Source organism: Oryza sativa, chromosome 1 (assembly GCF_034140825.1).
Source record: "Oryza sativa Japonica Group chromosome 1, ASM3414082v1".
Lineage (NCBI taxonomy): Eukaryota > Viridiplantae > Streptophyta > Magnoliopsida > Poales > Poaceae > Oryza > Oryza sativa.
In genome coordinates, this window is record NC_089035.1 from 14,118,388 (window position 1) to 14,140,504 (window position 22,117).

The window sequence follows — 22,117 nt, forward strand, 5'->3', positions numbered from 1 at the left end:
TAGCTTTTTACTAATAATCATACTAACTAAATCTATACTAAGTATTATACATGTTATATCACTAGATCAATATTTTGTGATGCTAATTTCATATTTGTTGGGATCAAAGAATAGAATAAAATACTAGTCAAAGTATGTTATTGAAGATCGTGTCAAAACAAATATAGGTATTATAATTTAGAACAGATGGAGTATGGAGCAGTGCTATACGTACGATAAATATCTTACACAGTGTAGGATGCTTTCTAATCTTCGATGCATGCAGCAAATATATGGTCCAAAATGTTTCTGTGGCCCAATCAATTATCATGCATGATTGGATCGTTTCCGATAAACAATCATCCTGATCTATCTGGAACACCAAGTTCATGCCAGTCATATTGTATTGTATTCTGTACTACAGTCATATATTTTTGTAATTTGTAGCCTTCTGTTCATTTGAAAAGTACTAAACCCCTCTAGACTCGTGAGTCGTGACCTTTCTTGATAGTTCACGCATTTCCCTGTTGGGCCCACAAGCAGGAGAATACCATTTTCCCCGATTATTCTACTTAATTAAATACTATATAGGAAACTTGTTAGTTTTGGTCACGGTTAGCCGCATAGGTAGCCGGCCTTGGTTTGACAGAACAAACCATTCAATAACAAACAAATCTGGAGAGGCTCTATGCGACTTGGTTTAGTCATTAATAATAATTGTTATTTGTTATGAGAGTAAAGTTTATGGGAGCGATTTTTTTAGATTTAACGGCATTATACTTTCAGTGATAGGCGACGTAGCCGTCAACAACGAGACGCGTGCCTGTGGTGACTTCGTTAATCTCAAGGATTTGCCGGCCCAGTTTTCGAAGATGTTCATAGGGGTAGGGTTTACGTGCGTACGTTCATAGGGGTGAGTGTCTGCGTTAGCCTTCGGTAGTACTATATAATTTTGTCCTAACGACCAAAATACTCCTGGGATGAGATCTTCCAAATTTTTGTAAAAGATTTCGCATATCAGATTGTAAAACTTCTAAAGTTTGAGATGCACAACTTCTGTTCTAGTTTACAATATGATATTTCAGATTTTTTTTGTCAAATTTTGAAAAATTTCACTTTAGGGATATTTTGGTCATTAGGATAAAATTTTATAGTACTAACAGAGGCTAACCGAACGACGATAGTATATTATGTTCAGCAAAATGCAGTAGCATATTGTAGTACTCGATAAGTTCAGTGGTATATTGTAGAATAGGGACAAAGTTAGTGACACACAACACAATGGATTCTCTCTAAGAGCAAGTATAATAGTAGGCTATAAGCCGACTAAATGCTGAGGTGGAGGAGAGAAAAGAGGAGAAAGAGGAGAAGCTGGCTGTAAACTTACAGCCGGCTTGAACATAAGAACCAAGAAACTCTGTGAGAGAGACAAGTAGACCCTATATTAATGGTAAAAAACTAACTATTATATGAGATGACTAAGAGAAGGCTATCAATAACCTTATAGCCAACACATCGGCTGTATTATTAGTTTTGCTCTAACTATAACTCTCTGACCTCATTTAATTCTATTGATTGTATTTTGAATTTTGAACTTGATTTAATGATTTTGATCATGATGAAAGACACGCTGTCATACACCACGACTCTATCGCCTACAAGTTCAAAATGTTAGTGTTGTCTGCCTAGGCAACCGCAAAGCGCAAACCATGTCGACATGATTTACATAATGTCTGCCAAATGAACATTTTCGATTTGCCAAAGTAACTTACGGTGCAAAGTGATGAAAGTTTAGGGAGCTTACAAAGTAATTTATACTCCATCAGTCATAAAATATATGCTACCTATTTAAGAGAGCTTAAAATTATGAGAAATCTGTTGGTCAGCTTCCGACTTTCATTTTATTTTCTAGATTCTATGACTACAAATTCTTAGAATCCCAATAAAAATTTAAATTGTTTGGAAGCTAAAGATTCTATCAGAAACTGAAGCTACCCTAATCATTCCCATAATTTGAGATGGAGAGAGCATATGTTTAATAAGAGCATCTCCAACAGCCTTTCCATCCCACTCTCAAAGCTAAATTTAGCAACTTTGAACAAAAATGTACTCCAACAGAATGGCCATCCCACATGCCAAAAAATAGCACTAGCCAAACATGGGCTCGAGCTGGCCAAATTTGACCAGCCATTGGCTACCCTCATGCCACTGGCCATCTGTGGGCCCTACCATTTCTTTCCCCTCTCTCCCCACCATCCGCATGGACCGCACCATCCTCCTACCCGTGCACTCCCTTCCTTCGCCTATCGCTACCGCGCCTTCCTCCCTCCGCCCATGCTCGCCGCCGCCATGGGGAAGAAGGCACGCCTCGGCTTCGTCGCCACCATAGCCTCACTGTTGTCCGCCGTCGCTCGCTTGCATCATCCACCCATGTTCGCTGCCACCGCCGGGAAAGAATGCCTTGGCTTCGTCGCCGTCGGGTCGAGTGCCTCAGTCGGCAAGATGGGAGATGAGCGGAGCGGAGGAGGCCACCTCGGCCGGCGTAATGATCGGAGTGGAGGTGGCACAATGGTGAGGGGGGTGGGCGCGATAGCGAGGGAGGCTCGACGGCGCATGACTGTCGAGGAGGACGAGGCCGGCGAGGAGTGAATCTGTTGTTGCCGTCGCCATATGTTGTCCGTCGTCACCATCTTCGTCCGACGGAGAGGGTAAAGAGGGGATTAGGGAAAATGGGGAAGAAAGATGAGGAAGAAGAAAGGGTTTTAGAGGTTGACATGTGGGTCCCACTATCATAGACTTAGAATGGAGAGGCTGTTGGAGTAAACGAGTTTGACCTGCCAAATTAGATGAAAAATTAGCCAAATGGATATTTGGAGAGTCGGATTTAGAGATATTGTTAGAGATGCTTTAATAGAATGTGAACAATCCACCCCTACAATTTTGTTATTGGGTTTACCAAATTGATAATAGGAAGTGAAAAAAACTTCTCTCTCCAAGAGAAAGCCTAAATTTAATTTTAAAAACTAAAAGTGGGCCCTTCTATTAAACTACCTACCGAAATCTTTGTTTTCCCATCGTCCCCATGCAAAAAAGAAATGCTCCTGTCCTTTAGAAAAGAATTTCTCATGCACACAAAACTCAGTCCACATGCTCCCTGCCCCGATGCTACGCAGATCTCTCGTGAGGAACCGCTGGGCAGGAGTTGGGATGGGGGGATGGATTGGGATTTGGGAGGGAGGCCACGCCCTCAAATGAGAGTGAGAATCAAGGAGATGGGAACTCCAAAAGGTTAGGAACTCTAGAGGCTTTATTTGCAAAAGCAAGTTCCCAGCACTCTCCTCTCGTTTTCCGCGCGCACGCTTTTTAAACTGTTAAACGGTGTGGTTTTATAAAATTTTTCTATATGAAAGTTGTTTAAAAAAATTATATTGATCTATTTTGAAAAAGAATAGCTAATACTTAATTAATTACGCGCTAATTGACTATTGTGTTTTTCGTGTGTAAGTTCCATTCTCCCCTAACAAACGCAGCCGAGACTGTTGGAACATAATCTTGGGCCAAAATAAAAAAAAAGGATTGGGAATGGATCAGTAGACTGTTGGTGATGCTCAATTTACCAAGTAGTACTAGGGTACAGGCCTTTGTGCGCCTTTCTTATGTGTCAAGCCCAAATGCCCACTAGTTCGGTCGCAGCCGCCAGCGGGTCAACGAGCGAAGACGAAGGTGACAGGGCAAGCATAGCAGTGAGGTAGCTAACCCTAGCGGGGGCGCGCGGGAGCGCGCCGCATTGTTCCTGAGAGCTAGCCAGAAGGCCAACGGCGGTCGATCGTTGTCTCGGTGAGCCTGTTAGGCGCCGTTGGAGGAGATTGAAATCAAGGTAAAAAATCCCTAATTTCATACTTGGGAAAATCTCTGTTGAACATGTCCTAGTTTTTCAGTTAAACCGCTTCGAATTTCCATCTGTGGAGCTGATTCAGAAACCTGTTGTGACGTCAGCTAAAAATTGTTGTCATCAGTACGAAATGGAATTAGTTTGGAAGCACATTAAGTCGTCATCGGTAGCTACAAATTTGGGTGGAAATCCAAAATCCACCAAACAGCAATATATTACAAGTGCCAGTTTCACAGATATCAAAATTGTTGCATTAGGGGGGATGCGAAAGAATGGTGTCCCGCTGTCTACATGGGATCCACGCTATTGGCATCTCCGTACCTGAACTTTTGTCCTGAGCCCTGTGGCACCGTGGAGAAACCTTTGTGTTTGATGGTGCTTCTATTCGTGTCTCAGTTTTGGTACTTTGGTTACAGTTTATGTTGCTGTTATAAGGGGCAGCATTGTTTGGCATCTGTTTTCCCTGTCTTTTTTGTCTATGGTAACCAGTAAAACCTCATGGACTTGTTTGTATTTTAAAAGCTGGGTAATTGAAAAGTGTACCTTGTATCTACAAGTTGGTACGATGCAGCTAGCTCCTGGTTCCAAAGAAAAATGCTGCTTTCACTCTTCCGGGTTTGTTTGGATTGTTGCCATTTTGAACCTTACCATAAAATTTGGGAAGCTAAAATTTTGGCAATCCTAAAAAGTTGGCGAAGTGTGGGTGTTTGGTTTGTGGCCAAAATTTGTGGAATGTTATAGATGATGTACTATTTTTTGGCAACAATAGAAATGCATGCCAATTCCCTTGCTATTGCCAAGTTTTCTGGTATGGTTTGTTTGGGCTATAATCCAAACAGACCCTACATTCCCAATCACTGAAGAAACATGGATGACTCATGATCTGTCATGTGTTTCATCTGTAACAACACAGAGAAGATAGGAACATATGTACCATGCAGAAATTAGCATAGGTGCAGAATTAAACACCGCTGATCAGTCCTGACTATGTATAATCTTTTCAAAACTAAAGTACATTACTAAATTATTTGACGGACACCATGTTACCACCCACTTATCTTCAGAGAGCAAGGATCCAAGCCAGCATCTCAGATTGAAGGAAAGGAGATGGAGTCTCTCCCTGTGCCGAGTGTTCAGTCAATGGTGGCGGCTGACGGTGGTGCCCATGTGCCACCCAGGTACATCCGCCCGAGAGACGAGGCAGTTGCTACTGATGGAGAGACAGAGATCCCTGTCATTGACTTCCAGAGGCTGCAACTCGGCCATGACGAGGAGATGGCACGTCTTGACAGGGCCTGCCAGGACTGGGGCTTTTTCCAGGTTAATTAGGAGTTGTACTTCTTCTGAATACACATTCTGCTAATCTGATGCTGCCAACTGATGATTGAACTGGTTGCCTTCTTTTGCTTGCAGCTAATAAATCACAGCGTCCCAGAAGATGTGGTTGATGGGATGAAGGCCAACGCCCGGGGATTCTTTGAGCTGCCAGCGGAAACCAAGAAGCAGTTTGCTCAGGAGCGAGGGCAGCTTGATGGTTATGGCCAGCTGTTTGTTGTCTCGGAAGATCAGAAGCTCGACTGGGCTGACATTCTCTTCCTCAATACGCTGCCAGTGCAGAACAGGAATTTCAGATTCTGGCCTAACCAACTTGCTAAATTCAGGTAAGTACATAGTCCGATTTGATCTGATGGTGATGTTTATTTTGCAACATGAACTGCAAACCTGAGTGTGATTAATTTAGATCGGCACTGGACAAATACTCTGCTGCTGTGAAGAGCATAGTGGATTTCCTCTTGGTTACAGTGGCGAACAACTTGGGAGTGGATCCAGAGGTGATTGCGAACAAATGTGGCACTGATGGGATCCAGGCGGTGAGGATGAACTACTACCCTCCGTGTGTTCAGGCGGACAAAGTCATCGGCTTCTCTCCTCACTCTGACTCTGATCTATTGACCCTTGTCCTCCAAGTGAATGAGGTGGATGGCCTGCAGATCAAGAGAAACGAGACCTGGTTTCCTGTTAGGCCTTTGGAAGGCGCTTTCATTGTCAACGTGGGAGACATTCTTCAGGTAGTAGCATAATATACATTTCTTTACTCAACGCTGCCTGCTAGTTGTTTGATCTAAACTGAAACTAAAACTACACTGTCTGCTGTTGCTGATGGATTTCCCATGCATCCATGCACAGATATTCACAAACGGGAGGTACAAAAGTGCTGAGCACCGAGCTGTTGTCGACATGAAGAAAGAGCGGCTGTCTATAGCAGCCTTCCATTCTCCAAGTGTCCATGCTGTCATTGGTCCTCTGAAGGAGATGGTGGCGCATGAACATGAGGCTGTTTACAGGAGCATAGGCCATGATGAGTTTATGAAGCTCTTCTTCTCCTCCAAGCTGGAGGGGAAGAGCTTCTTGGACAGGATGAAGAAGCTCTAAATCAAAGCTGAGAGTAAGATCAGTGACAGAGAATCAGATCGAGTGATCGACAAGCATCCTGTTGTGCTTGCTGGCATTCGATGAGGTATTGGACTTGAGGGCAAAGGATGCAAGGGGTCCAACTCCAAGGTAAGTACTTAGAACCCATTGTAGTCTCTATTCATATCATTGTATCATCCTTGAGAGAGTACGTAGAACCCATTGTAGCCATCCGTGTGCTTGTTGAAATGGCTGCAACTCTGTAACAGTGGAAGATTCAGGCACACAAAAATTTCAGACAAATGTTCGTAAGATATCTGTAGGGATCAGATAGAATTGTTGATGGTCTTCAGATTGTTTTTTTTATGGCCAATGATATTCATACCTCAAATATATTTGATATGACCTAAATCAAATTAAAACTCAACAGATGTTAGTATTAGATCAGTTTTCGGTGATATTTGCATGGCAATTTTCGGTGATGTTTGCATGCCATACTGCAATTGCACTTGAGTTGAGGCAAAGTTAAATTGAATTTTAATAATGCTATTCAACGTTTACAAATGCTTATGTGTTTACAACTATTTCAATCCTACATATATGGTGTTACTTAAATAAATTCAAATCTTTAGGTGGTGATTTATAAAGTTTTATCTGATCATCAGTTTTACTATTTTGATTACAACTTGGAACCTTTTCTTTTGGCACGGGAGTGCTTACATTAAAAATAAGAAAGTAACTGCATATATTTTCAAATGGCTGAAGTTATTTATTTTTACCAGTGTCAGTGATATTCATGATAGATATTGGCTTGCAAACATCATCAACTGTGCATGCCTTTTGGATATCTTTTCCTCCATTTTTTATGCAGTATATTCTTGCGCATGGAAGTTGTAAACATCCCTGTAAAAATAGATATAATTTACTCTATTCTTTCTCGTCATGTGCCTATGGTCAACAGTACTAAGATTTTTCCTCGATTTTAGTATAGCATAGCTATGCGCTCTTGATTTTCACAGATTTGGTTGTCTGGCATGAGTGTATAATGACAAGACTGCTCCGAAGAATGTGATTACTTGTTTGGCTGCCATCTTAGGTGTAGATATCTGCGAATGATTTTGGTGTGCTGCCATCTTAGGAGTAGATATCTGCGAATGATTTTGATGTTTGCCATACATTCTGATTATTTTATAATTGCAAGCTCTCTATAATTCGCTCCCCAAAGGAAGTCTATTATTAGTCTTTAAATTCATTGCATATGCTTTGCAATTTAGATTGTCCAATTTATAGTATTATAGTTGATTGACATCATTTGGAGGTTTTTGAAGTAACTATTGTTGTATTCATAAATATATTTACAGAACAACACTGCACATGTTTATTGTGTTTTCACGTTATGCCATGCTATATTATATATGTATTTGAGACCGTTGCAAAGCCAAAAAAGATTAAACACTATTACAAAATCCCTAATAGGGGACGCCCTTCTATGTGTTGGTTCATCCAAAACCGGCACATATAAGGCTTTCTATGCTTTTTCAACCCCTCATATGGGTTCAAAAATAAAAAAACCGACACTAATATAAGTGCTAGTTTTTCTAATAAACTGGCACTTTCATGTAGGATAAAAGTGTTAAAAAAAGTCACTTTTAGGGATAGAGCCAAGCCGAACACTCCACTCTTTAGTCTTCCTCAGTCCCAACTTCATCTTGTCCTCTCAGCCTATGTATCTGTCGAACACTCAGTCCCTTCCTCCTAGCCTCTCACTCTCGAATATTCCATCCACTCTCTTCCAACCTTACGGAGCTGGCGAGCGATGCGACGGTGATGGCCCGCCTCTCCTCGGCAACGCGATGGCGACGGAGGTCTTGACCCCTCGCCACCTCTGACCATGGCCTTGACCCCTCAGCCGAATTTAATGGCGACACTGGTGGCACCGACGCCAGATCCGAGAGGCTCGAGCTTAGGGGCTATCGGCCTCAACCACACGATGGGGGCCGCCTGGTTCGGCCGAACTGGCCAGTCAACGGCCACTTGCCACTTTTGGCAGGGTAACGGCTAGTGGGCCCCACAGGTCAGTTTTGACCGTTGTGGGTGCACTACTTAAGCCAACCGGCCGGGAGAGGGAACTCCACCACATTTCAACACATTTTCATTCACTCTCCAAAGTTTGCTCTCAAATTCATTCAAGCTTTGATAGTTTCCCTCAAATTCAAATACTTAGTTGCATATATACAAGTTGCTTTGGTGAAACTAACCGGCGGGTGAAACTCTTGCTATTCTAACCCCCGCCGAGTTAGTCCGTTCTTGCTCCATTGTGCAGAATGAGGAGGCGATTGTCTCGTCTGTTCAAGGGGTCCGGTTCTTCGTCAAGTCATCATGACAAGTCTAGCACTCGTTCATCAGCTGATGTCTCAATGGAGGATGCCGACGCTCCGTGACATCTCCCGAACGACGCCAATCTCGACCTTGTTGGTGATCGGGAAAGACAAGCCTACTACATGCTGAGAGACCGGGAGTATGCTCACATGCGAGAGTACTCCGGAGCTGCTAAAAAAGATAGGTATGGATGTTGATTTTCGTGCTATTTGGAAAGCTGTTGGTTGGCAGAGATTTGCTGTGGTAGATGAGTCTGGTTCTCGTTTGCTTACTTTGCAATTCCTGTGTACTTTGAAATAAATAGAAGATGGAATTTTCTTTCGCTTTTTCCATAAGGAATACACACTTACATGGAAAGGATTAAGTACACTTCTTGGCTTTCACGATTCCTGTAAAATCGATCTCCAGAAATGAATTCCTGGGTTCGAGAAAAGTAGGTTTTGGGAAGATATTTCTGGTGCTCCAATTTGCAAGAAACCTAGAATAAATGATATCCATAATCCTACGCTTAGGCTTATGCACAAATGGATTGCTATGACTTTGTTTCCTAGAGGTGATCTTAGACCCATTAGGGGGGATGAATTGATTATCATGTTTGCCATGGTTAGAAACAACAAAGTTTCTCCTGTGAAATGTATGATAAGACAATGGTTAGAGAGTATAAGATTTTATGCTCCTGTTGAGTGCACTTCTCTGATTACCTGGATAGCAAAAGGTTATCTAGTGCAAGGGCACATTCTTAAACATGGAGTAGATGAATCTTTGATATACTTTTTCCACGGTTATACAAATGAAATCTCGTTGCCAAATGCGGGTATCATTTGTACAACTTCCATGAACTAACCATTCCCCTGCAGACCATAGAAGAATCTCGTGCAGGTGGAGCATACAGGGAGACACGCAACATGACAAGGAATGAACGAGAAGGTTCATCATCCTCAACACCCGTGCAGATGTGTGAGGCAGGTTGGGAATCAACTGGGGATGCACCCGGATGGACCCAAGCTTCACGCCACAGCATCGGAGTCTCAAGCTGGGCAAGTGCCAGTGAGGACCGGTGGCGTGCGCCTCATGACATACAATGGGGGGATAACCAACCCCCCAGATCAAGTGGTATGCTTACATCTTGTGGGGACCCAACATAGGACCTCCTGTGTATAAGTGCTAGTCCATGATCAAGCTAGCACACACAGACACAAAGATAATATCACAACCAACATCACGAAGGAAACCTAATATTTAATATTAATAATGACTATGATAAGCCTTATGGCTAAAGTTTACATTTATTCTGCCACGAAGGGCCTAAGGAAAATATTAAAGTAGCAGCGGAAATATGATAAATGCGTAGTAGCTCCATTCAACTTGCCACAGGCAGTCAACTGGGATTCACGACCTATTCCTCGTCTTCAGCAGCAAACTCCTCAGGAAACAGCGGGAACCTTTCTTCTGGAATTGGGGGAATTGCAAGGTGAGTACATGGAATACTCAGCAAGCACACAGAAATATGCATATGCAAAGCTGACAACAAAGGCAATGGCTATTTTGCATAACACAACAATTTGCAGTTATAAACAATTTATAAACAGGTTTAAAACAATAGTTATAAATAACGGGTATTGCCAACTATCCATCCACACAGGATTCGTCCACACAGGACCACATAGCTATATTCATTAACCTGCACACAGTTCATTCCCAGTTTTCACAATTTACCCCTCATGAGATATCACCGAGCATGTCCATGACCGTGGACGCGGTTATTCGAATAGATTAATTAACACTCTGCAGAGGATGTACAACTTGACCCACAAGATACATCGTCCTTTTAACGACCATGCGCAAGTGTCACACTTCAGGTTGCACTGCCTTCCCCCATGAGACACCTTTCCCTCACACTGACAAGAAAGTCCCCATGGCGAACCTAAACTCCTATCATCTAGCCACCTGGGCCGACAGTGCCAAGACTCGGAATCCTACTGGGCCAGGTTCTTCCCATGAGATATGTGGTTGCACGTTAGGCTCAAATCCATGACTTATGAAGTGAAGTCCTTAATTGACCAAGGCAACTTGCCAAACTACAATAGCACACAGCTCAACAGTAGGCTCACACAGAGACCATACCCAGCAATGATCACACAGATACATTACCACCTAACCAGGTTCACACAGAACCACCCATCACCCTGGTCAAAAATGTTTTATCCGCCTGTTGTTTTACACGGTGCAACACATGCTACCGAAAAGATAGCACACAGCCACACAGTTCATATAAAAGTGATTATAAGTATATGATTATTCAAAATTATATTTTGCTTGTAAAACAACCATGAGCAGGGCTAAACATAACTACTCTACCTTGAGTTGAGCCCAATTTTCAACTCACAAAGACTAGGGTGACAAGGTTTCATGGCAATCAATAATTATCAAAGGTAGGATAATAATAACAATTAGGTCACGCTACCCATCGATAGTTTATAAACAAAACAATGCATGTATTCAAAACAAAACATTTCACAAATGGGTTCAATATGTTCAAAGAGTGCACTTGCCTTGATCCCAGTACTGTCCTTGCACAACGTCTTCTGAAGCAAACTGCTCTTCCGCTCCAACGTCTACACGATTGCAAATGAAAAACAAATAAACACAAAGAAAAACTAACTAAATAACATCAAATGAAATAACCAATTAAACCAGGAGGTAGAGTTCGATTTTAGAAGAATTTAGGAAGAAGAATGGGTCGAATCGGAGTTCAAACGGAAAAGTTATGGCCTCCGGAAGTTTGAATTCAGGGAAAATCCGAGGATAAAAGAAAAAGGAATATTCCGAGAATATTCTCTGGATATTTAATTCGGAAATTGAATTAATTTTGGATAGGAAAATATATGTGGGCCCACTGTCAGTGGCATAGAGTGTATGGGTGGACTCGGTGTATGTGGACTCGATGACGTGGAACGACACGTGGCGACACAAGGCGATGAGGTGGCACTGACATGGTTGGATCTAGGGCTGAGGTGGCATAGGTTAGGGATTATGTTGATCCAACAGTTGGGATTTGATCTAGGGATTTGGACGGCTGTGATTATTTGGAGTTTTTGGATGGCAGGTCCCACACGTCAGTGTCACAGGGAAGAGGACAAGGAGCAGCTGCTCCACCACAGGCCTAGGCGCGCCCGGCCATGGCGGCATGGCGACTCCGGCACAGCGGCATCAGCGGCGTTCTCCGGCAACGGCGTGCGGCTGCAGCGACAAGCAGCGGCGTCGGCAAGAGGAGGCGGAGGCGAATCCGGTGGCGCAGCACCGAGCTTCGGGACGACGTGGAGATGACCCATCGACAACGAGCGGTGGACGCCGGAGTTGAGGAGGAGAGAGGAAAACGGCGCGGAAGGAAAAGAGGCTCGGCCTCAGGGCTTTACCAGCGGCTGCGGTGCGGTAGGAAGACGGTGACGACGACGGCGCGGCTCCTGGCGGCGGCACGGAGCAACGGCGGCGGCGGCGGCGGCTTTGGAAAAAGGGGGAAAAAGGGGCGGTGGCCGGCGGTATTTATAGAGGAGGGAGTAGCTAGGGTTAGGGCACACGGCGCAAGCTTTGGAAAGGCGGCGGCTCCAAATTTGGCGGCGCGGCTTGCGGGATTTTGCGGCGGCCGTGTGGGCTTGCGGCACGGGCTCGGTCGGCGGCGGCTTGGGCCGGGGACACAGAGAGGAGGATGCCGGGCCGAGGGCAGCACGTGGGCTCGGGGCTTGGCCTCCCCGGGCCTGCAGCTCAAGAAGAGAGAGCTGGAGGTAGAAGAAGGTGGGGGAAAAAGAAAAAGAAAGAAGAATAAGGGCTAAACTGCAAAAGGGCAGAATAGAGAAAAAGAGAGGAAGGAAAAAGGGAAAAAGATAGGGACTTCTCTGGAAATATTTGGAATTTTTGGGAAGGAATATTGGATTTGGATGGAATTTGAATTAGGGATTGAGCTCCACTTCCGAAATACAAATTAAATCCAACTAACTCCAATTAAGAATCACAAAGCGAACAACGTAATAAATTAATTAATCACTTTCAAACCTTTTGATTTAACGAAATTTTTATTAAGCTATTTTAGACGAATAAACCAAATGTGAATTTTCGCAAATAGGCGAGAAGAACGGAAAGCGAAAAATCAGGACGTGACACATCTCCAGGTGAATGGCGCTCAAGTTCCTCTCGTTTGGACTTGGGTGAAATCACCAGGAGAATAGACACCCTTGATGTGCAGACGGGGGAGATCCAATATAACCTCACGGAACACATAGCCCAGACGCAAGAATGGCAACAGACAACTGATGCTCAGTTCGCCAACATCAACAACATGATGCAGCAACAGCACGACGACCTACAAGCGTACTTTCGCTTTTAGGGGTTCAATCCTTATCAAGGACCCTGAGTGAAAGACAATCTTCGGGGGGGGGGGGGTGGGGTGGGGGAGGGGAGACATCTCTCTCCCCGCTAAGGTAACTTGTATTGCATTGCGTATTTCCCTTTCCAATTGTATATTTGCTTTCCAATTGCATCTTTTTTTCTTTCCGCTGAGGTAACTTTTTGCAAAATAAAAAATACCAAAAAGATAGGTTAGGTTTGAGTCATGCTAGGTAAGATAAACTAGTTCTCTTTGTTGAAATGATGAATAGTTGCTCTGTTTTATATCTCTTAAATATGGGTTCATAGGTAAGTGCTCTCTCAAAGGTTAAATATAAGTAGCCAACAATTATATGGGAACCTGAGGTAAATGAGCTGCACTTGCTAATCTGAGTCTAAGTTGTTGCAAGATATGAGATAGTAAATAAGAGTTGCTATGATCCTAGTCCTAGTTTGACTTGAATTTCGGATGTTTTGTTTTTCAAAATGATAAATTAACATCACTATGAATGTGGGAAATGCTAGAATGACTTACATTGTGAAACAAAGGGAGTACTTCTCATGCTCTATGATCAAGATCATACACCCACATATATGCACATGCTAAACTCCTACACTAGGACCTAGCAATTATCCATTCCATTCCATTTCCATATTACCACCAAAATAAATTCTCCATTCTTTCATGTGATTTCTTCTCCTGAAAAGAAAATCCTTTCGAAAAAAAAGAGGAGGGAAAGGCATGGTCATTAAAAAAAATAAAAATAAAGTTATGCTCTGTGAAGCATGAGAATGATATTGAAAAAAAATGTATCTATGCCCTCTCCTAATCAATAAAAGAAGGATTTTTGGGAGAAGAAAGTAAGCACAAAGGAGGAGCATTTTTGTTTATTTCCTCATATACCATTACCACCATATATCACACACACTTTGCACGATCTTGATCTTGAGTATGTTTAGTCATCTGTTTTAGTCAAAGTTTTTGACTTAGTAATAAATGTGAATGCAAGTATGCCATGTTTAATCTCTACCGAGCTCCACATATCAAACCTTAGAGTAGGAATCAAAAAGGCAAAAATGTGAGGAATTTATATTGATACACTTAGAGAGACTGAGTGAATCATTTGAGGAACTCGGCTTTCTTTTGCAAAATCATTTGAAAACTTCCGGAATAAAAGTTGAATAAAGATTGGGTGATTGGTGCTCTAATTGTTGTTCTGTCTTTCAACCACCGAAGGCAAAGAGAAGCAATGTCTCGTGGGAATCAGGGGTAAGGGTAAGCCATCGTGCCAAAGATTATTTAATCTGAAGAGAGTATATATACCTTGCACCTGTATCTTTGAGATATACAGCATAGTAGCAACTCCTGATCAACAACCAAGTTTTTGTTTCTTTTCGTCCTTCACTCGGGACGAGCAAAGGTTCAAGCTTGGGGGGTTTTGTTGATGGTCGTTAGCGATCAATTTCGACCGTCAATATTACCAAAATAGAGGAGAACTAGTTATGCTTGCAATACATATACATGTTAGAATAATAATATTCCACTAGTCTTTGGTTTACTAACCTTTTGTAGAGAATAAGTATAAAGTGAAGGAGAATCGACATCAAATCAAACGATAAATCAATCGGACGATGTCGAGAATCAAACTTATGTATGAATGGGCCAAGAACTCAGAAATGACACAACCAATTGGGCCAAAATTCACAAGTCTGCGGAGAAGAGAAGTCTAGGAGGCCACTAGCCAAATTGTGGGCTGGTTGGGCCGGCCCCTGGTTCGGCCGAACCCTCCTCTCCACCATTGGATGTGGGGTTTGGCAGGGATGCTCCAGATCTTCTCCTGATGGCAGTTGCGGGGTACTTCAGACATTTCGCAGTAGATACAACCGTCATACCTGCCTATAAAAGGAGCTCACTCTCTTCACTTCAACACACACCTCAAGCAAGAGCTCTCTCATATTCTTTCAAGTTAGTTTAGTGTTCTTGTGGAGATTATGGGTACCCCATACCCACACGGCGTGGTTATCCGACTGATATAGGGGATAACTTATATCTATGAAATATGTAACGGATCATGACTTGGGTATTACGTTTCCTTGTATATTATGGAACGGCCTAAAGTCCTGGTTTGATAATATTGTAAAGTAGATTTAGGAAGCCGATACCGTATTGGTTAAGGTTTGTATCTTGTAATCCTGCCCCCCATCTTATATAAGGTGGGCAGGAGGCCCTCTAGGGGGCATGAGACACAACCTGATCGTCAGATCAATACACATCTGGCGGATTCAAATCCCCAAACAGGAGTAGGGTATTACCTCTCATCGAGAGGGCCTGAACGTGTCTAAATCCTTTGTCTCCGCATCCATCCACTTTTAGGCCTCGTGCTTATCCGTTGTAGGACGTCTACGACTTCACCGACCGGCTTGCCTCCGTCGCCGCCAACTGGTGTCTCCGCCTACATGGCTGGCCTATTATGCCACCGTTGTAGGACGTCTACGACTTTACCGATCGGCTTGCCTTCGTCGCCGTCGACTGGTGTCTCCGCTTCCACGGTTGGCCTATTATGCTGCCATTGTTGGGTGTCTACGACTTCATCGCCGGCCTGCCTTCGTTGCCGCTGACTGGTGTTCTCGCCTATACGGTTGGTTGGTTACACCGCCGTTGATGGGCATCTACTTTTTCACCACCGGCTTGCCTCCGTCGCCGCCGACTGATGTTCTCGCCTATATGGTTGGTTAGTCACACTACCGTTGATGGGCACCTTCGCTTTCACTGTCGGCTTGCCTCTGCCGCCGCTGACTAGTGTTTTCACCTATACGGTTGGCGGACTCCGCCGCCGTTGATGGGCCTCATCATCTACACCACCGGCTTGGTTCCACTGGTGCCGACTGGTGTTTTCATCGCCATTGATGGACGACTTTGTTCCCACATTGGTCACCTCTGCCATCATCAAGGGGAATATTACAAAGCTAAGTCATCATTAATTTTCTTTTTTATATGATATTTTCCTTCTCCTCTAACTCACTACATCAATTGGTTCGCTATTGACTAGTGAGTCGGGGGCTATAGATGTTATGTCATATTTTTTCAACATTTTTCATAATATATATCTTGATTGCTTGCGAAATAATCTGAGTACAAAAGTGTCTATCGAGTTATGGAGTTCTATCTTCCTATGCTTTCCGTTTGGTTTGTCGATGGATAGTTGCCTTTGGGCCAATTCCTAGCACTCGGGGGCTCGTTGGATGGACCGAGTAACACAAAGTGCTAAGTATTATTCAGAATAAATCAAAAGCACAGAGATAAGATAAATTTATTTTCTGCTCTTAACAATTGCAAAAGTACCCGAGTAATAAACTCCGATTCGTGAAACTTTGTTCCATTAATGACGAACTCATGTCACTCATATGCATGTCTGGGAAGTGCCTAGGCCGACCCCCGGTGCTTGGGGGCTATGACTAGTCGGGCATAGTGTTTAAACGTAAGGATTCATCTGCTTGGGGAAATCAAAATTGACAAGAGGAGAAATACATATTTATAAACATTTTAAAATACTTGAATTTTCATCGAGAATTATATTAACATCAGATACTACTCATCCTATATGCTTGTTCTGTAGGATCCAGATCCAGATATGCATGAAAGGGATTCACGGCTTTAAGCTTATCTCCTACGCTTTAGGAATAGATAAGTCAGAACATCACCATTGGCTTGCTGTCGTCGCCGCCAACTGGTGTCTTCGCTTATACGGTTGGGTGGTCACACCGTCGTTTGTTGGGCATCTACGTCTTCACCGACCGACTTGCCTTCGTCACCGACTGGTGTCTCCGCCTGCATGGCTGGCCTATTATGCCGCCGTTGTTGGGCGTCTACGTCTTCACCGATGGCTCGCCTTCGCCGCCGCCGACTGGTGTCTCCGCCTGCACGGCTGGTTTATTATGCCGCCGTTGTAGGACGTCTACATCTTCTCCGACCGGCCACCTCGTATGATGCCAACTAGTGCTATCGTCTTCACGGCTTGCCACGTTGCGGCCAGCGCTAATAGGCGTCATCATCTTCAACGCAAGCTGTCTACATCTGTTGCTGACTGGTTTCTTCACTTACATAGCTTCATGATTCTGCCAGTGTTGATTGGCCTTATCGTCTTCACTGCCGGTCGTCTCGTCTACTGCTGTCTAGTGCCCTCGCCTCTACGGCTGGTTTATACCGCTACCACTACTGATGGACGTCATCGTATTCATTGCTGGCCGCCTTGTCTGACGTCGACTGGCTTGTTCACCTCCACGGCTGCGTGTCTTCGTCATCATTGACTGGCGTCATCGTCATCGTCGGTTTGCCTTCGCCGCCGCCGACTAGTGTTTTTATCTTCACAACTACGGGTCTTCGCTACTGGTTTGCTTCTGTTGCCGCCGACTCGTGTTCACTTCATCACGGCTATGCAACTTTGTCGCCATGGTGGAGCGACTTCATCTTTATTATCTTCGGCACCGACAAACTCTATTGCCTCTACTTCGCAAGTTTTGCTATTTCACCAGCCACGACGTCTACAAGAGTTTTGACATCTCGGCATGCGTCACCAAATATGATGTCGTGTTATTTTACTACAACAAGTGGTGTTCCAATCTTCAATATTTCTACTCGGACATCTTCAACATGTATCTTCACTCAAGTGATGGCTATTCGACGACAGGAAGCTACAGTTCTCGACTCTATGTTCAGTTGCTTTCCAACTAACCAAAGAGTTGGGGGGCTACACAAATACAAGTCTCAAAATTCTACAAGTTTTATGTCAAGATGAAGCAATCAATCAATCAACGAGTCAATTCTGGGAGTTATTATTTTCGTCTTCGCTTCATAGCCGACATTTTACTTCAGCGACTCCAATTATTTCACCGGCAATTTTGGCTTCTCCACACCGCCACAATCTACTCCAAAATTTTCAAGTATCAAGTTTGAGATTTTATCTACATGTTCGGGAGTTTGGAGTTATCAACCAATCAGCTTAGTTTTGATGAGTCGGACAACAGCATCTACTTTCCTACAAGTGGAACATCTGCAACAGTTATAACACCAAGTTCTACTGACATCTTTATAAATCAAGGGGCGTTGCATTAGTCTTCGTTATACACACGCTTGCATCAAGGAAACTACTTAAGCTTCAATATCTTCTCAACAGTTTGATGGATTATTGTCGCTGACATCATCACCAACACCTCTATTTCATCGGCCCTGACGTTTCCGCTATTGATAATGAGTGACTACGTCTTCGTCTCCGGTTGCTTCTGTCATCGCCGACTTGTTATTTCGCCTTAATGGTTGATCTACTACACAAATGCTGATGAGCATCTTCGTCATTAATATCGGCTGCTGCATCGCTACTGACTGGATCACCAACATTGTCATTTTCATCAACATCCTGTCAAGCCTCTTCAACATAGACTACTCTATTGCTATTGATAGGCAATTTTTTCATCATAGGCGATCATCTCTATTGATGCTAATCGTTGTTACCGTTGGTTGCATTTGCCATCGCCGACTATTTTCTTTATCTTCATGATTGGTGGATTTCGCCATTACCATTGATGAGCGTCTACGTCTTCATCACCGGCTTGCCTCCGCCGCCGCCCATGATGTCTTCGCTTTCACGGCTGGCTTATTATGCCTCTACTGATGGGCATTTTTGTCTTCTTCACCGGGTGCCTTGTTTGTTATCGACTGATTATTTCGCTGCCGTGGCTGCACAACTCTATCGCCGACTGAGTGTCTTCGTCTTCACTATTGGCTGACTTGTCTGCTGCCGATTGGTTTCTTCGCCTCCATGTCTATGCGACTTCATCACCTTCGATGGGTGTCATTGTTTTTACCACCACCAACATTTTCGTCACATCTGACGGGTGATATTATCCCCATGTTCGTTATCTTGCCTTCATGTCGACTGCATCAGCTATTGCTAATGAATAATTTTGACTATGACAGAAGGACAAGCTATATATGCTCAGGGGCTTATCAACTCAAACACAAGGATCATACCTTCAAGGTGAATTTTGTTCTAGATACAGGCAACATGCACTCGTAGTCCTGATTCTATGCTCGAAGACTGGACCAATCATTATTCCCCATAAGGGCTATCAACCAAATACTTACGCCAGTCGGGATTCAATTTTTATATCTATTTTGGAGTATCCCATAAGGGATAATCACTCAGATCAGAAGTTATTCATATGAGCTATACTTGGTCTATATCACCCGGAAGATTTATTACTCGGGAGCATGTTACATGCGTCATCCTTTAAAGGGTGTCGAAGTCATATTTTTTGGCCTAGGCCTAATATGTCTGCAGCCCTATTTTCAGGTGTGGCATGTCACGTTTTTTTAGGGACTTAGGCACTTTTTGCTTAGGCCAAAGTGCGCGTGATCAAGTGCTCGATACCTTACGCAGTTAACTTTTTAGGAGTTGGTACAATGCATCTTAAAAGGTGTCAAACAGTAAAGCTTTATATAGCTGCCCCGCTGACTTTTTTATATAAGTCAAGGTGCTATTTGGGTTTTTAAGTAATTGAATGGATACAATATCGTTGCTTTTTGCCACGTAAGTCTGCATTTTTATTGACCAATATTATGGCTTAGGCTGATTATATATTGTGGTCATTTTCCAGGCGGTTGGTAAATCTTTTATGAGTTTATTTGCTGGGATGTTACATCACATATGCCATATATTTCCAGGTGTGGTGAAACCATGTGTCTTTTAGGGACTTAAGCACATCTGTTAAAGCAGTGTGCGCATGGTGTGTGTCCAATATTTTGGAAATTTCTTTATTCACAACATACAAGCTTCTTTATAGTTGTTTTGCTATGTGAATTTTCAATGATGTAGTCAGCTTTATGTTGCACGCATCATATTCTACAAAGCAGTCGGTATATCACTTGGATCATGTTATTCAGGGATTCACACCGCATATGCTATTAATATTAAGTCACTTGGTTGATTATAATTATTAAAATCCACTCAGTTGGTTAGATTATTTATTCCTTGACTATATGCTTAGTTTGTTCAGCTAACCACATAGTCGGGGGCTACACCTATTAGGTGCATCTAGTTGATGCACATAACTTTATTTTTCAGCCCTCCACAGTCTTCAAATTTAGTAAAAGTACTCGGGAGACCATGACGAAGATGATTGAAGCACTTGGCTTTGGAGTAATCTAGTCCGAGAGAAGATTATCTTTTCGACTGTGAAGGTCTTAGGGGCTACTGTGGAGATTATGGGTACCCCATACCCACACGGCGTGGTTATCCGACTGATATAGGGGATAACTTATATCTATGAAATATGTAACGGATCATGACTTGGGTATTACGTTTCCTTGTATATTATGGAACGGCCTAAAGTCCTGGTTTGATAATATTATAAAGTAGATTTAGGAAACCGATACCGTATTGGTTAAGGTTTCTATCTTGTAATCCTGCCCCCCATCTTATATAAGGTGGGCAGGAGGCCCTCTAGGGTGCATGAGACACAACCTGATCGTCAGATCAATACACACCCGGCGGATTCAAATCCCCAAACAGGAGTAGGGTATTACCTCTCATCGAGAGGGCCTGAACCTGTCTAAATCTTTTGTCTCCGCCATCCACTTTTAGGTCTCGTGCGCTACCCCTTTTATTATTGCCGAATTCATGTTTCGACTGTTCTTAAGCTAGTGGAATAGGAATAGAGTAGAAATCGGAGTCCGGAAGCCTTCGGAAGAGTTCAGGTATGGCTCTAGTAGCTCTTTTCTTTTCTTTTGTAAGCTTTGTACTTTATTTAGAATACTCTTGTTTATACATTTATGGTATTGAAATACTTTCTGAGTATATGAATGCCAACTTTACATTATGTTCGTGTTGTACTGATTATACTGCTAGCTTATTTGGGAGATGCTTTGGTGCGGGTATGATGTTTGCATATGCAACTACTCTATGTCATGACGATGATATTAGAGTAGTATTTGGTAGTTTAGGCGTGGTGTCTAGATTACGGGATATCATTATTTGGGGTTATATGTTGCGGATGAGAGGTGGGCCGCTGATGGTGACAGCTTAGTACGGGTATTCCTCCGCGCGTGTATATAGTCCTAAGTTATTTTCCTGGGGAGGGTACTCCTCCGTATTTAGCCCCGGTTGTTTGGTCATGACGGGCTGTCGTAAGGAACTCGGTAGTCAGGGGTGGCTTCTCGAAGTACCAGGAGGGCATCGGATAGAGGGTATTAGCTAGTATATCAGATAACTAGAATGTATGTATACTATGTATACTAGAAGTATAGGAATATATTCTCTTTCTCTTTTCTTTCCACTTAGCTTAGATATTTTAGTATGAGAATAGTAGCTTCCTGCTTGTGTGTCACTCTACCCTTGAATTATCTTAACCCCTGCTTGGACTATGATTATTACGAGTAACATATAAATTATTAGTCAAGTTCTCTCTACCATGATCTTCCCACGGGATTAAATAAATACGATACCCTTGGAATACTCTCGGGTGAAATGCTACAATGGTATATCTGTGCGCTTGCGGATGAACTCTGTAACCATAATATACCAGGAGTATTTCTGTGCCATTGCTGGGAATTATATTTCTAGTAATGTCGTTAAGAAATACCAACAATGGCTCCATGAAGAAGGGCTTCGAGGGCCTCGTGCGGGAGGAATCCTCCTTCGATTAAGAACTACCCTTCTATGGGGATTTTGTTAGTGACAACTAGGATTGGCAAGGGGAGGGTCAGGGGCAGGTTGGGCCAGAAAGCTCTCGCCCCCGCTCCCCAACTTCTCTCCCCGACCCGGCCCCGCAGAGATGGTCAGGTGAAAAACATCACCCGTCCCCGCCCACGCAGGGGACCCGGCGGGTGAGCGGGCCCCCTGTACCACCTGGCTAGGCCTCTGGGGTGACGATTGACGAGCGAGGACATCGCTACCATCGCCGCCGGTGCGCCGCGCCTTGCCGCCGATGACGGTGCACCCTCCCTGGCCGCCACAGCCACGAATGAACCATCGCCGCCGCGGATGCGCCACTGAGTGGCCACGCCACCGCCCGCGTGTG

The 22,117-nt window shown here is 43.6% G+C and overlaps 1 protein-coding gene and 1 long non-coding RNA gene across 2 annotated transcripts; one reads left to right on the top strand and one right to left on the bottom strand.

The window, feature by feature from the left end:
• Positions 1 to 3,664: 3,664 nt before the first annotated feature.
• On the top strand, positions 3,665 to 6,694 carry LOC4326481 (protein SRG1). The gene is made up of 5 exons (XM_015769601.3): positions 3,665 to 3,856; positions 4,936 to 5,191; positions 5,285 to 5,532; positions 5,613 to 5,940; positions 6,059 to 6,694. Exons 2-5 carry the CDS (start codon positions 4,979 to 4,981, stop codon positions 6,302 to 6,304), a joined length of 1,035 nt encoding a protein of 344 aa, XP_015625087.1. The 5' UTR covers positions 3,665 to 3,856; positions 4,936 to 4,978; the 3' UTR covers positions 6,305 to 6,694.
• A 3,016-nt stretch (positions 6,695 to 9,710) lies between these two features.
• Positions 9,711 to 12,436, bottom strand: LOC112938966 (uncharacterized). The gene is made up of 3 exons (XR_003242232.2): positions 12,079 to 12,436; positions 11,215 to 11,277; positions 9,711 to 10,111 (listed from the first exon to the last, which is right to left on the bottom strand). It is a non-coding gene; the product is annotated as an uncharacterized lncRNA (long non-coding RNA).
• Between the last annotated feature and the right edge of the window lie 9,681 nt (positions 12,437 to 22,117).